This window comes from Callorhinchus milii, unplaced genomic scaffold (genome assembly GCF_018977255.1).
Source record: "Callorhinchus milii isolate IMCB2004 unplaced genomic scaffold, IMCB_Cmil_1.0 Scaffold2, whole genome shotgun sequence".
Taxonomy (NCBI): domain Eukaryota; kingdom Metazoa; phylum Chordata; class Chondrichthyes; order Chimaeriformes; family Callorhinchidae; genus Callorhinchus; species Callorhinchus milii.
In genome coordinates, this window is record NW_024704743.1 from 94,717,466 (window position 1) to 94,733,754 (window position 16,289).

Here is a 16,289-nt window from a genome sequence, read left to right on the forward strand (position 1 = left end):
TTCTGGATTAAACCTTTGCACTGGTCATGTTGTTGGTCATTTATATATATATATATATATGTGTATGTGTGTGGCTCTAAAGTGTGAAGCGTCTTGTCACTCGAAAGACGATTACAGAGTAGGGCTGAGCTCCGGGTTGTAAGAGAAGGATTTAAACGCAGCAAGTGAGCAAAGAGATTAAGTATGTTTTGTCCACATTAATCCTGTTTCAAGCATCCCAAAGCAGTGCACCAGGTGCAAGCGTAAAGTCATAGGTGGTTATACAGGAACTTTAGTAAGATTTATCTTCCTGCCTCACTTAGTACAAACCGCTGATGTTAATTTAAAAGCCTTCATTGTTAGCAGAAATCATCGTGCTGAAAAATCATTTAGTCATGTAATTCATCCAGAAAACACCTTGAAGCACTAATCATCTGATAGAATATAAAATTCTCGTTATAAATCGGATATATTCTTCAAGTTTTACCAGTATTTTATCAGCTCTTACATTTGCTACACAAATGCTGTGGGGAATGGTTTTAATGTTAAATATGCAAGATTGCCTGTTTTCTTCGGTCTGTGTCCCCATTAATCTGTAGCCAAAACAGAAATAACGAGTATCTCAAGATGAAGTATAATAATACTGTATGTCAGAAATGCATCCATCTGTAGAGTAATGTTTCATTTCTATTTAAAGGCCCTGCAGATCTCAGTGTGAAGAAACCACTTGCATCACACTCTGGGTCCTCCAACATTAACAATTCCAAAAGCCCGCCGGCACAACTGAGTCCCACTGAAATAAACGCAGTTCGGCAGCTTGTTGCAGGATATCGGGAGTCAGCAGCCTTTCTACTCCGCTCGGCAGATGAACTAGAAAATCTGATTTTACAGCAGAATTGACCTCTATGAGCTTTGCATTGATCTGCCCCTTTCCTAGAGTTATCCTGTTGGTGTTTCAATTTCTGGGCTTCTCTCTTTTACTGGACAGTTCTATGGGGGGGGACAAAAAAGCTGTCGTAGTATCATGTCCTACCCCTGAATGTGAAGTAATGCTTTGGACTGTTACATCTGATCTTTTTATGAAGAGCCTTCTTGTTTGCAGCCTGAATGAAGCTGCTGCCCATTCTACTTCATACGTTCTAACTGAGGTCACTAACAGAACATGATCACAAATTGGTTAACCATCTTCAGTGACTTAGTCGCCAAGTAAAAGCTGCAACAGCATCAATATCGTCTTACGTTCCAAGTGCAATATGAGTTAAAGGTGCTACTGAGTTTACGTTGGACAAATGCAGAGATTAAGAATTTAAAAAAAGTATTTGTCTATGAAAAAGAATAATGTTGCTCTTAATGTTGGAGTATAGTTCTGGTTTTGTGGTGGGGGGCAGAGGTAAGGTGGGAGGAGGGCTGCTAAACGAATATCATTTAATATACTGGGTGTACGTATGCCTTGGGTGGTCACACATCCCCTCCTCTCTCACATGCACCTTTGACATATGTATGGGTTATTTCCTGCTGGCTGCTCTGGTGCCTGTGTAAAATGCAACTGAACGCAAAATGAACAAGTTGTTCATTCGATTGGTTTGAATCTGATGTTTGTTGGAAAAATAAACAAAAAAAAACCTTTTGACTGTGGGATGTATTTCACTGTTTAGGTTGTATATTTTGCAAGTAACAATCTTTGTACAGTTTCATTTTACAGAATTCTATTCAAAGGAGGCCATGGGACATTTTTGACTGTGGGATGTATTTTGCTGTAGGTTGTATATTTTGCAAGTAACAATGTGAAATCTTTGTACAGTTTCATTTTACAGAATTCTATTGAAAGGAGGCCAGGAGACATTTTTGATGTGATGTGCAAAATGTGCAGTTTGCTGCAATATTTTGTGTGCAAGATTCTTAAAGCTGTGCTCTGTACTGACTGGATGCAGTTCTCTCACAATTACTGTGGGTGTACTTATATTCTGTCACTTATTTTATAAATTATTAATTATACATAAATTGATGTTTAGTTTGAGTTGTTTAAGACCATTTTATCTGTTCTACTTGGGGGAATAATGCTTTTGCCTTTCATGTTTAACTATAATTTAAATTTTGTATTTCTGCTGTGCAGTTAGTGACGAGGTATAGTTGGTTTTCCTGTATAGGTTCTACCGTTGTGAATTCCTTAACAAAAATTGTCTTATTCACGTTGATTCCCACTTACATTTTTGATAATTGTGTTAATTGAACTGGTAACATTTTGAGTAAATGTGAATTAGTGTTTTTCAATTTGTTAACAACTCCTGACTGTGATTGTGAACTCCGTTCTGTGCACTTTGTTCTATAGTAATTGGACAGCACTGACATCTGAAGCTTTTTGTAATGTTGATTTGATTGATATATTGCTTTACAAAGTCAAAATCGTTGGTATTGTAGGTGAATATAAATGTGAAAAAAGAGACACTGCTATTATCCAAATATTTGTGGGGTTTTCCTTTTACTGCAGCGTATACCTCTTATTAGAACCAATAAATATTGACCAAAAATTACAGTTTCAAAACATCTTCACAGATAATAAGGTACAAGAAAGTATCATTCTAGTGAATTCCAGTGATTTTGTTTCCCAGTTAATAAGAACTAATTTTGATGAATTTGAGATGCACATACTTTGTATCAGTCAGGAAACATTATTACAAGTAGTTGACGGGTTACTGCTTTATATCTGAGGCTTTAGTGCCAGCACTAGCCAATTAACTTTGAAGCAGGTCTCACTGAGGTACGGCAATCTGGTTGCTGTGAAATCCTGTTTCAAATGTGCATTTGTTATTACTATTACCAATATGTTAGCACTGCTTCAAGTAAATGCTACTAACACCAGAAAAAGATGCTGAACCAACATTTTAGGAATTGTATAACCAAAATTGTTGGTAGTATTGTAGTGCTCCAACTAGGAGCCATTTCAGCAAATGTGCCCCAAACTGACTAAAAGTTCACAATATAGACTGCATGTTGAGTCTGAGATACCACCTGTCGTGAATGATTCTTACAAAACTGATCTTTTTTGTGCATGGCCACTGCAGAACATTTTTGAAACCTTGACAGCTGTTTGGCCTTCTGTCCGCTCAATACAGTTCAGCCCACCCTGAACAGGAAGCTATAGTAACTGGAAAGAATAGAAGACCCTAACTGCTCAATTAAAACCAATTCTAGAGTCACAGCCTTGAGCGAAAGCACCTTTAGAGTGTTATTCTGTTGCTTTGAAATGCTGCTTCCTCCTTATCCCAATATAACAATGCCTTATTTATTATTTTACATCTCACAGATGCTATGAAATTTATAATAATTATTATAATAACCCTTGCATTTGATATACGGCCTGATCACATCTTCGCAACGTCTCAAAGCACTTCACAGAATATACTGTAAAGATTGTAATTTTGTGGGTGCAACGCGGCAGCCAATTAATGTCAGAGATGTTGTTGTATAACATGATCCCATGGTACAATCAGACATTTTCTGTACACAAAACATTTTTGTTCCCTCAATGAATTTCCTCCCAAACATCTTATCTGCATATTTATTTGTGTGCATATAAGGGTGATCCATTTGGGTTTCCTTATGTCTCTAGTCCAGAGCAGCCTCTGACCTCATTTTTGATGCAATTAAATGTTTCATCAGCCAGATGTCTTGACACATGTGGAAACCCATCACGAAGCTTAAGAGTATTCAAACCAGATTGATAATTTTACATATGTACACCACCTACATATGGAAATTTTCTATGTCTGGGATGGTATGTTACCTTGCTTACCTAATCCTGGAAAGTAGTAGGCTCAGCTTGGCAAGAGGCAAAGCTTTGGGACCCTTGATTGTGTGTGCATTATAATAACAACAACTTGCATTATGATAGTGCTCCTCATGCAAGGAGTCCTCAAAGACATGAGGATACTCCTGGAGTTTAATGAACAATGTCTGACAAGCTTCCTGCTGCTTAGGGCCATCTTATCCGTTAGGGCTTTGGCTTGGTGGAGACAAGTGGGAAGAACTGTTCCCAGCCTGCCCCTTTTAAACCCAGCAACAGACCAGACTGGCTGGTCTGTTATCAGCAGTGCCCTGGAGGGCACCCCCTCTAACCTCTCTCCCCACAGCAGTACCCGCTGCCTCTGATCTCCTAGGTTTGGCCTCTTCCATGTCCCTCGAATCCTTCGCTCCACCATCGGCAACTGTGCTTTCAGCCACTACACCCTGAGATTTTGGAACTCCCTCCCTCAACCCCTTCGCCTCGCCCCCTCCTTCCCCATCTTCAGGTCGTGCCCTGAAGACCTTCCTCAACCACCGCGCCTACGGTCACCTTCCCCCTCCCCCTGACTCAGCCTCGGGCTCTGCCATTGTTAAGTGCTCTGAAACGCCACCCGGTGTGGAGTGCACTATATAAATGCAAGTTGTTGTTGACTGCAGCCCTTAGTGGCTCAGGAACTGGACTGCTGAGACCACCACAGAAGAGTCCTGTAGCTCAGTGGTTAGAGCACTCACTTTGCAAGTGAGAGACCTGAGTTCAATTCCAGGCAGGGCGAAACCTTGGGCAAGTTTCCTTACTCCACACGCCTAATAATAATCCCTCCAAAACCAAAAACAATAATAAATTGGTCATTTTCAATCTACGACTGTTTGTGGGACATTGCTGTGCGCAATTGGCTGCCACGTTCGCCCACAAATATACAGTCAATTCACTTTACGGTGTGTTCTGTGAAGCGCTTTGGGACGTCCTCCCAAAGTGAAAAGCGCTATATCAAATGCAAGGATTATTGTTATTATTATTAAGATCGACTCAATTCTGATATTCCATTGCCAAATACATTACTTTGGGGCCAGCACAGAAACTTTCCTTGTTTTCCACCAAGTGGGAAATGACTAATTGGATATCTGTTAGACAGGATTGAGCCTTGTCTACATGGATAGTAGCTGTTGGGAACTGTTTGTGCGGCTGTGTCCTAGGGCTTAGCATGAAACCCTATTGAAAATACATTTTATGACCCTGAATTGTACTCTTTATGAATGTTTTATTTCTTGTCTTTGACACAGAGTGTTTCAGTGATGTGGACTGAAATGCTTGAACAGTACATATTAAGTTTGTTTTCCAGTATTGTTCAGGATATCTTGGATACTTTAGAAAGTAAACTGTGAGGAAGGGGTGTGAATTCCATGGAGAAACAATGGATAAATGGGAGCAATTCTCTGAAAATATCAACAACAAAGCACCTTTCATTTTGGGAGGATATCCAAAAGCACTGGACAGTTCGAGCTCGGTATTGGATTTGGGAGGGTTTGGGGCCAACGGGGAGTGGGGTGGGAAGACGACCGAAGGTGCGGTCAAAGAGGAAGGTTCTTGACATGGTTCTTGAAGGATGTGGCAAAATGGGTGAGGTGAAGTAACTGGGATGAAGTTCCAGAGAGTGGGGGCAGAAAGGCCCGACTGTCAATGGTGGGCCAGGCAGGGTGGGGGACATGAAGCAGGCCACTGCCTGCTGAGTGGAGGGAATTGGTAGGGTTTCAGAAGGTCACACAGATAGGATGGGGCAATACTGGAGGACTATAAAAGTGAGGATAAGGAACTTGAACTCAATCCTATGGGGAATGGAGAGTCATTGGAACCATGATGTGGGTGATGCTCTAGAAGAACCTGATGGATATGGGGAGGACGAGCTGCAAGATCAATCTGCTCAAATGATGCCAAAGCCGCCACCTTATTGTTGTGAAAACCGGCAGACTTGGGGGAGCAAATAAAATAACAGAAATCTCAAAAATTAACTGAAATCAGTTGGGCCCAGAGTGATCTAGATTAGCAGTGTGCTGGCAAGATCAGATGTTTTTACCATTCAGTTGGATAAGTATCTTATGACCAAAAAAATGTCAGTGCAGGCTCCCTCCCACCCACAAGCGCTGACTGATCCATTACAGTATGGTGACTCTCCTGTGCCTGAGGTCTCCAGCAGGCTACCAGAGAATAATAGGTTTAAGAATAAAAATTGGGGTCAATTTGTGGGTCAGATTAACAAACCATGTGCAATCTCTGTGGATTGGGTTAACCAGTTGTGCATAGAATTATGGGTGCTACAACTCTAATCCTTTTCATTGCTTGATAGTTACATCAATTTAGGGCACCTGTGTGTGTTTGCAAATTGATTAATCCAACCAACAAATGAAACCCCAAACATGTTAACTTGAAAAGACATCCCCTTTAAACATGTTCACTAGCATTCAGTTATGCCTCATAGAATGATAATACCCATTATGCTGCGTTTATTTTATTTTGAGCAGGGAAGACTGAAGTAATTCTATTGTTTCTTAATATATTACCTTTGCCCCTAAACTCAGTCAGTTCACTGATGGCAGAGGTTCTGCTGAAAACATACAATGGCTTCTAATCCTTTTCTTTGTGAATGAGTCTCTGCAACTACCTCCAACAAGGTCTCGAACTTCACTGTTTAACTATTGACCTGTAATTTCATTTTCTGGTTCTGTTTATTGAATTCACAACAAAATTTAAACATGAAATCCTTTTAGCAGAAGAAGCTGTTAATAGACACATTTGCATTTGTATATGGAGCAGAGTGGCTGAAGCCTACTGCCAATAATGACATAAACACAATCTGAGCTGCCCCCATTCCCACTGCTCTGCTCAGTGGGGCAGCTCTGAACGCATGTGCAAAGGCTGGCTGGATGCCAAGCAGTGTGGGTTCAGGCACTGCTGACACTGGCTCATTAGCATGCGTTGCCAGGCAATCTCAGTCCCTGCTTGAAGAGAGATTCTGGGTTTGGACGGTGGGGGGAGAAAAAAGCATTTCCATTACAGCGCCCTTGTAATTGTGACAGTTGTGCCCGTGTCCCTTTGGTGTTCACAATCAGATCGCAAGATCGAATTCATACACAACACAATTAGTCTGACAGCAGCACATGATTTAAAAAAGGTTAAAAGTGTGAAAAAGCTTTTGACTTTGGGTCCTGGACATCTATCTTTCTCGTTCATGTTGTAAGTGCAAACGCATTATGGCTCAGTGGGCATGTTTATAGCTGCCACCCTCTACCCAAGCTCTCGATTGCACCACCAGTCACTTCTCCCTCCCCATCTCTCTCCCTCCCATCTCCCTTGCTCGGCATCAACACACACCACTGTGCAGCACTCCCAAGATACTCCACATCAATGTTTATATCGCCTGGCTCTCGGGATAATATTCTCTACAATTAGTGGCGGGCTAGTAGCTGCTGATTTTCTAAGATTCTAGCGCCTTGGCTTCTCTGCCCATTGTGGGTATTTTTTAAAAAAATCATATTATATTTCCAAAATTAAAATTTCACTTTTTTTTATTAAAAGAACGTATGAGGAAGAAGAAAGAATTAAACCGATGCCCAAAAGGTGTTTAACAATAAATATTTTATTCACTGGTTTCAAATAATTTATAGTTCATACTACCATAAAATTATGTCTTATTACTATAATTGTTCTCAAAAGTAACTCTTCTGTTTTAATAACTGATACCCAACTTTGCCAAAAAGAGAACACATTCTGACAGCTTACCTCCAAGACGGCCTCTCGGGAGGACAATATCTCGGATACAATTTGGATTCTGCTTGTTCAGGTCATTGTGAATAAGCAGTAACGGTGTTCCAATTTACAAAGTCAGTCTGTAAACTAGCATCAAACCATTCACCTCCTTTTGTGACTTCCTGAAGAATAGCCTGCCCATAGCCGTTTAATTTGACATTCTTTCATTTTTGACACAGACCATGTAAAAGGTATTGCGCACAAGCCATTTATTTCTAATCACCGAATCCTTTGGTAAGACCCAAGCCATTGTCAACAATAAGCATCTCCCAGAGTGGTGCCTGCAATACAGGCAGGTGTCAGTTTTAAATATAGTTCTCACTCTCAAAGTCCCCAGCCAGCCAGCCAGCCGGCACCTGGCAACCTCCTGCTGAATAACAGCCTCTGTCATTGCTCCAAAGCACCAGCTGCCGGCCTGTTGAACAAACAACAGGTTCTGCACCTGCTGCAGGAAGAACCTGAGCTGGCAATCAGGTTACATCCCCATCCCCGTGGATTGGCCTTTGACCCATGATTTGCCGTGCTTAAAGTACCTCAAACACAAGACCTTTCTCTCTCACTGGAAAGGCCACAGTAATTCTTCCATTGGTGCAGTACAATTCCAGCTTTACCACATTAGGGTTGTCTTGCCTGGTTTGAGTGGACCAGTGAAAGCGTTCTCTTGTTGTTTGCTTCTCAAATAGAGCCCAGCTGTGTTTTCTCCCATTGGCTGAATTTGCAGGCACACAGCACATTTCCATCGTTTCTAGGAGTCATTCCTCTGAGTGTAAAGTCAACACTGCTGAAAACCTGCATTTAACCTTATCAGCTAAATTTAAGACTAAGTTTAGATACATGTAACCTTTGCAAATTTAAACATGACATCCAGCATATAAGTAGCAGCATCCTGGAAAGGCGATAAATGAATCGGGAAATGTTACTTGGCTTTGGAGGTTTCTCTGGTGGTGGAGAATCTAACCTCGTTGTCGGGCAAATGAAATATAGCTACCACAGCTTTGAATGTTAGGCACACAACACATCTTCCTTCTATCTGTCTGTCTGAACAGATCAATAAGCTGTTATGCTTTTTTTTGGAACGTCTGAGTCAACTGTCTTCTGCTGAATTTGCAAATCCAAATCCTATGGCAATCCATTATATTAAAACAATAAAATAACATTGTAGTCAGAAGAGCACATCTACTCTGAGATAAAGCAATATCTCTGTATGTAATATATTTTTTGAAATTTACACAAACATTTAGTTATGATTGCAGTTAATAATAAGTAGAGTAATAATAAAATATCTTTTAAGAGTTATAATAAAATATCTTCAGGTGCCCCACTCCACCGTCAGCAGGCGGGCTTTCAACTTATCTGTCCCACACTCTCTGGAACTCCATCCCGAGCCCCTCCAACTCACTCCCTCCCACATCTTGTTCAATGTCTGTCTTGAAACCTTCCTCTATGCCCGCATTTTGAGTTATCTTTCCCCACTCGGCTCCCATTCCCAGCACGAGTGCCAAGCCATCAACTGTTAAAACTCCTCGAGACATACTTCCAATAACAACTTGCATTTATATAGCACCATTTGGTAGCATCTCGGAGCGTTTTATACCAATGTAAAAGGCACTATACAAAGGTAAATTTGTATTGTTTGTATTGTGTCTGTGAGGCAGCTTATATAATGTAATGGTAGATAAGTACACCAGTATTCTGCTTGATCTTTCTTTACAGGGTAAGTAGGAATTTTGCAGAATGATTCCTCAACTGATTAAATGGCTTACAGTCATGACAGAGATAACACATTGGCTGGCTCATCTTTCGTAGTTCAGTGCTTTCTTGTTATGTAAGGATTGTTGTTATTGGTGTCTAAAATATTTGTGACGGGATGTTGCAAATAGCAACTCCTGCCAGTAACATGAAGTATGTCACACCAATACCCTCCTGGTTACTGTGTCCACTGCTTGAACACTACTGTGCTCCATGGCTAATTTCTAATGGGGTCTGAGGAGCAAATGGTGACTCCTGCCTGGAACCGGATGTACATCCCACAATCTGCGAGGCTGACGCTCCTATATGCTCCTCCCTATGTGAAGGTGCTACAGCAAATACAAGACTTTTTTTTAAACCTTTAATAAACCAGAGGAACCAAATGAAAATTTCTGCAACTGAGAAAATCATAGTTTCTCCGATGAAAAATAAGTCATGAAGTGAATCTGTAATAAAGAAATTACATTAGAATTAGTCACACAGCAGTGCGCTGACATTGTTTGCAATCCATAACCACAATTCCCAGGTGCAGGTTAATGAACAGAAGAAGCCAAGAGAATCATATCACAATGATTTTTATGGATGCATTGTAATTAACCTGTGAATGTAAAGATGACTTTTATTTTGTTAAATAATTGCTGTGTGCAAATTGGCTGCAGCATTTGCCCACAAACAGTCACTCCACAATACAATACAAAATTACATTTGTATATCGCCTTTCACGTCAGGAGGACGTCCCAAGGTAGTGGACAGTCAGAGATTTGGACCTGAGCAGGGAGTTGGGGTCAGGGGCAGTGGAGGGCAGGGGGGTAGGAGAGCGGCCGAAGGTGCTGTCAAAGAGGAGGGTCTTGAGACGTGCCTTGAAGGAGTAAACAGAGGGAGCAAGGCAAAGGGAATGGAGTTCTAAGGGCTGGGGGCAGAATCCTGTGAAGTGCTTTGGAACATCCTCCCGATACAATAGGCATTATACCGAATGCAAGGATTATTATAATTCAAAAGGGATATTGCTCCATTTCTTTGAATTTACTGTGCCTGAGAATAGCCTTGCAATTTTCCTTATCCTGGGAAATTCCAGATCTCAGCAAGGCTTCCTGTGGGAAGGACTTCCCTGGAAGGAAGTATAAGGAAGCCAGGGGGCAGGTCAGAGCACAACTGTGCCATACACACGAGAACAGCACTGATAGAGCCCACTCTCAGCTGGTGAGAAAGGTACAACCAGGGATGAAGAATTGAACAAGCAGAAAAATAACATGATATAAAAAGGCAGAAAATTATTACCACATGCAACCTCAGCTTCAATTTTGATATGCAAATGAATTTACCTCCAGGCAATATCTCATAACTTGTTCTCCCTGTGTTTCTGTATAATGATATGCAGTGTAAAACAACATTTACTACAGCTGAATCAAGTCTCTGTTCTTAAGCTATACTAATGTTAGTAGAAATATGAATGGAGCGTTTGACCCCTAGGATTGAGATTTTCTCCCTTTGTCCTCAGACACCAGCAACTGTTTGAATAGATCATATGATGAGTCCAAGGAGTGTAGTTCCTGAAGGCAATGAATAAAAGCAGCTTGATGAGTTACCGTCATTAATAGAAGATCAACAACATATTCTGGAGCTCTTTCTGTGACTGTGTGCTTGGTGAACAGCAGTAAGGTGCCAGTGTATGCAGTCAGTGTGTTTAAAACAAACTCTTGGTCTAGTCTGTCAGCAAATCTCTGCAAAGGCATCTCTGGCCCAATCATCACACCTCTGAGGTACGTCCCACCTGAAAAATTAACCTAACATTCTTTTGGTTAAGTATATGAAGAATATGAAAATGTAGAGTAGGGAAAAGGCAGAGAATTGGAGGTTTCAAGGACTTTCCACTCTGGCCTGTCCCACATCGCCCTCCCCCACCATTCCACCATCAGTGGAAGAAGTTTCAGTCACCTCTCTCTAAAACTCTCTCCATCAGTCCCTCTGCTTTGCATCTTCCCTCACCACTTTCAAAACCATTCCAACAATCTATTTCGCTGACAGGACTTTTGGTCAGCAACTTCTTACCCTTTCCGTCCAATCTCCCATCCTGCTAGCACTCTCACTCTGTCTCTGTAAAGCGCTTTGAGATGTTTTAACAAGTCAGGGGTGCTTTTTAAATGCAAATTGTCGTACCTCTTCAATAAATAGATCTATCTTTCCACGAAGACAATACATTGGAACAGATTTGTTCTTGATTGTTCATTTTGTGTTTTATGAAAATGTCTGGCTTATTAATAAGGTACTGTACTATAAGGATAATCATTCCATTTGATACTGCACTTTTCACATTAGGACATCTCAAAAGCACTTTATAGGATATATAATCACTTGGTATCACTATGTTTCTGTATAATGATGTACAGTGTAAAACATTGGATAGACCTTACTACAAAATAATAATTTCTATCCAGCATCTTTCAGTGATTGTTACACATTATTTCATTCAAAAAATACAGATCAAAACGCACACATTCACAAATTTTTATATTATCAAGCTTATAGCACTTTCTTCGTTAACAAATAGCCCTGCCATTGTTATTTCAAAGGAACATGGCGCACTTGTCCCGGTTATCCTATTTTATATTCTCCAAATTTACCCCCAAACACAAATTATTTGATCACTCATCTGATTTGTTTATGGGACATTGCTGGTGCCTATCTAACATTCACTTCATTCCTAATGCAACTTTGTAAAGTATCTTGAGATACTTTTTTACGTGAAAAGCTTTATATAAGTCAGGTTATTATTATCATCAGTATTTCTGTCGCGATTTGAACAAATTCCTTTCGAAGTATTTTGAACAATCACGTGTCCTTACCACAAAATACCAATTTCCACACGGTATCTTTCATTGCTTTATCAAGGGTTGTTTCTCCCAGAAAATAGACACATCAAAACACCCACATTCACATTATTTTTATTATCAAGTCTTATCGCATAGTAGAAAGTCTTTTTTTTAAGGTGACACTGGAAACAAAAATACAACACACAACTGTAAGATGTGATCCCTGAATTTAGAACAGAAATGCACACACCTGCTTTACATGTGACAGACTTGTCCTAACAGTGAGTCCACAGGAGGTAATATATTTTAAATAACAGAAAAGCACCTTATAATGCAACACTGCTGCCTCTTTGGAGGACTTTTGTAAACTAATTCTGCAGTTGCGTTACCTGATCCAATTTTTCTTTTCTTTGGTAGAAGAGCAGAGAAAAGGAAGCAGAATGAAATGATTATTATATGTGTTTAGGAATGTTTACCACTCACTTTAGGAATATGTTTACCACTTAAAATGAAGGCAGTCTGGATCAATAAGATCCCAACAAACAGAATGCAAGGGTAAAGGATGGCATCTGTTCACATAAAAAACAGCAACGGTTGATGAACAGCTGAAGTAAAAACTAGACGTGACAAACAAAGCAGTCAGATTCCGATTTAAAGGTTATCAGTCATGTCAAAAAACAACACTGGGCCCCAGGTGAACAACTTATTTATAATTTTAAAAGGATCATAAAGCAAAGTAACTTAATTTAGAAACCAGGTCAGACCTTTGAGAAGTCAAGGATCTGGAATGCTCAATATATACATTTGGACTCGGTTTTAAACATCAAACATAAAAATATGATAAAAATATCTTGGAAAGATATCTGATCACTCTGACAGCCCCTTGAAGTAGAGGGAAGCTGTTTATCCAAACATCACTAACCAAACTGATCAGTTAACTCTCAACTAGTGCGACATTTACATATATCTGTGCTGAATTAATGTTTTTGAATACAGTACATTATTAGAATGAATAACTGAACAACTATCCAAATTACTAACTTATCTGTTTTTTCTAAAGTGTTTGGACAAACATTGGTGGATTGTGAACTTATAATTCTTGATGGTGCTAGCCACAAAACAATATTGTTATATACAATCTGTTCAGTCTTATCGCTTTTAAAAATGAAACAAAAAGACTCACAATACTCTCTAAAACTCACACAAATCACAGATTCTGGAGCAAATAATTCACTTAAAAATACCTTTTTCTATATGTTACCTATTTTCTAACAATCTAAGTGTCGATTTCCGTACAGCCTCGTTTTTTTTGACATTTGTTGCTGAGTAGATTTAGAAGCAGAATCACGTGAAGTAGAAATTTGAGGCTAAAATGACCTGAAGGCTCCAGAGTTCAACTCTAGGCCAAGGTTCACAACTTAGGATTTTTGCTCCAGTTGACGGTCAAATTCTTCAACTCACTGGTGCATTTTGCTGATTGTTAGCCAGACCACAGTGTGGAATGCTGAACCAACTTGGAGCACTGCAAGGCTGGAGAGACCAGTTTACTAAGCTGGTCTGCTGTTGCTCCACCTTTCCTGCTGAAGGCAAAAATGTGGCAGCAGAAGGCAACAGCAGGGAATGAAAACAATTGAAATGTGGGAAGATTTTAAGCAATAATCAACAGAAAATACTTAGCGAAAATAGTCGTTATTACCAATTTAAAAAAGGTACAAGAGATAATGTAATTTGGAAATAAATGTTTAATTCATGTCCCTACAGTTCTAGATTAAAAGACCTAGATTTTAAAACAATAATACTGTGTAGCTAAACTCTCGGACACACTTGTGACAGATTCTGCCTACCTGCAGGCTATGAAAAAGCTCAAAGAATAATTGAGAGCCAAGTACTGTCGGGAGGGAAGGTCAAAACCCCATTATGTTCTACATTCAAATCTCTAAGGCAGATAATAGAAATTAACCCAAAACCCCACTTTTGTTTTGAAGCAGAGCTGCCATTAGCTGTGCAGATCCTGAAATCTTTGATGCAACAACATCTCTCTTCTTCCCAATCCTTCCCAGAAAGCTGCCAGGACTGATTACTGTAACATGATGAGATAGATACATTGCTAATAAATACTATCCCCACAACAGATTTAGAGCCCTTTTCTCTCTGCCTTATGCCCAAGAGAGTCTGTAATGATGTCCAGAGGTCTCAATCCCTACTAAAACCAAATAATTCCTTCATTGTTGAAAATGGCTCATTTATCAGTTCAACTTTCTTGTTAAATTAAATTTCATGACCTTTGTATGCAGGATGCATTCCCTGTCTATCAATATCATTGTTAGCATTAAACTCAAGAGGTTTGGGATTGGTTAGGGGTAGTCTTAATGTTCACATACACTGAAAGTTTTGAGTTTGAGAAAATGTCTTAACACATTGGATTCAAATAGTATCTGAAACTGGTACACTAATAGAGTTCTTCACCACCATAGCAGGAAATTCAATACCAGTTCTCTCTGTTTTCTCTTCTTGTTAATGAGGAGCATCCAAGCATCAAACTAATCCGCATTAGTTCTGAGGTCAACTCTTCTTGTATCTATTCAACTTCAATGTACAATGTTCAAATACATAGACCTCAGTGGAACAGTCTGAGGATACTTTTGGTTTGAGCCAACTTGACTTGAACATTATATCAAAAAGCTTTGATCCCTCAATATATTATAAGTTCCTCTTGGTTTCATAGTATTTAATGAAACTACATTGCCTACCTCTTGTTTCTTCTTCCCATATCACTATCGGTGTCAATATATCAATATGTTTCATTATCAATGCAGAATACTATTTTTTAATCAGAAAACACCAGGCCAGTCAGCTCAGAGTTGGGGTCGAGGGTGGGGGAGGAGCTGAGATACAATAACTATTCAGGAGAAAATAATTTCTCATACATTTCACCAAATTCCATAAAGGGAATTGGCCTATGCAAAGTTCACCAATACTTCCCAATTTTAAAGAAAAGCGGCTTGTAGAGCGGTGGCTGCCTTCATCCTGTACAGCAGATACCACACTTGCATTTTATAAATACGTGAAAGAGTAATGACAGAGCAGCTCTGTATTAAAGATCACTTGCATAACAGTCCTCTCCTGTCCTGAAGACGATACTCTGATAGGTAACTCTTAGAGAGGATAGTGTGAGAGAAAGAACCATCAACTGGAATGATTGGGTCCGTTCATTACTCGGGTGGTCAAAGATCTCTTCATGGAATCATAGAATGTAACAGCATCAAAAAGGCCATTTGGCCCATCGATAGCCCAACTACCCTGGTGTTTTTCTCCATGTGAGCCACCTAAATTATTCCTTTGCTCCCCTTATTCCACTTTTTCTAGCATCTATCTATTTCCTTTTTTAAATAATTTAATGACTCTTCTTCAATGGATTGTGGCAGAGAGTTCCACTAACTTCTGTGAAGCTATTTCTGATTTTTTAAAAAAATAGGTGAGGCTTGAGGACAACACATTCACAAGATCCCTCCAATCCTTGAAAGACATCAGTGCAACTTGACCCAACCACATTCCTAGTGGTGGGTGGATTGCTACAACTCTGTGACTTTCAGAGAAGCTGATTGCATGTCTAAGGAATCTCTCCCATGGATAGATGACAGATGTATAAATATTCTTCAGAATAAAGAACTGGACAAAGGAGATGCTTCAACGATCAATTTTGAGCAGCTTAATTCTTGGATAGGTAATCAATACCTACTGACTCTGCTGAAATTATGGCTTCCACAGTAGCATCACAATGAAGCAAATAGTAAACTGCCACTAATTCACTTCCATTACTTTTCACATTCCCTTTTCAGGACATTTTCTTCGCGGGAGCTTTCTGTAGCTGGATTGAGATACTGATGTAACTTGTTACTTTTCTAGTTTACCCACTCTGGTTCACTATATTTATGATTTATGCCAATAACTGTGATCAGTATGGGCTGTCTATTAGATTAAGGTTTGGTACTTAAATTAATTTTTTTCAACTTTAATTAAACATTTCTGGAACCTTAAAAATGTAGTACAGATGCTTCATAGGCTGACAAAGTTGACGGGGGCACCAGAATTGGCCTTAATTTACCTGTGTAAGGAAGGGAAACAAATCCGCTGGGAATTGAATTCCTGTTCCCTATCCAGTAAAA

The 16,289-nt window shown here is 39.7% G+C and overlaps 1 protein-coding gene across 4 annotated transcripts in view; it reads left to right on the forward strand.

Annotated features, from left to right (window-relative positions):
- The window catches only part of LOC103175159 (nucleolar protein 4), a 153,737-nt gene extending 150,910 nt beyond the window's left edge, over nucleotides 1-2,827 (forward strand). For 2 of the 4 annotated variants that reach the window (XM_007887973.2, XM_007887974.2), the window contains exon 7: nucleotides 677-2,823. In XM_007887973.2, coding sequence (XP_007886164.1) covers nucleotides 677-879 — 203 coding nt within the window. In that variant the 3' untranslated portion in view covers nucleotides 880-2,823. Of the gene's footprint in view, nucleotides 1-676 lie in introns of all 4 variants that reach the window. The other 2 variants (XM_007887970.2, XM_007887971.2) reach the window with 2 other exon arrangements.
- Nucleotides 2,828-16,289: the final 13,462 nt, after the last annotated feature.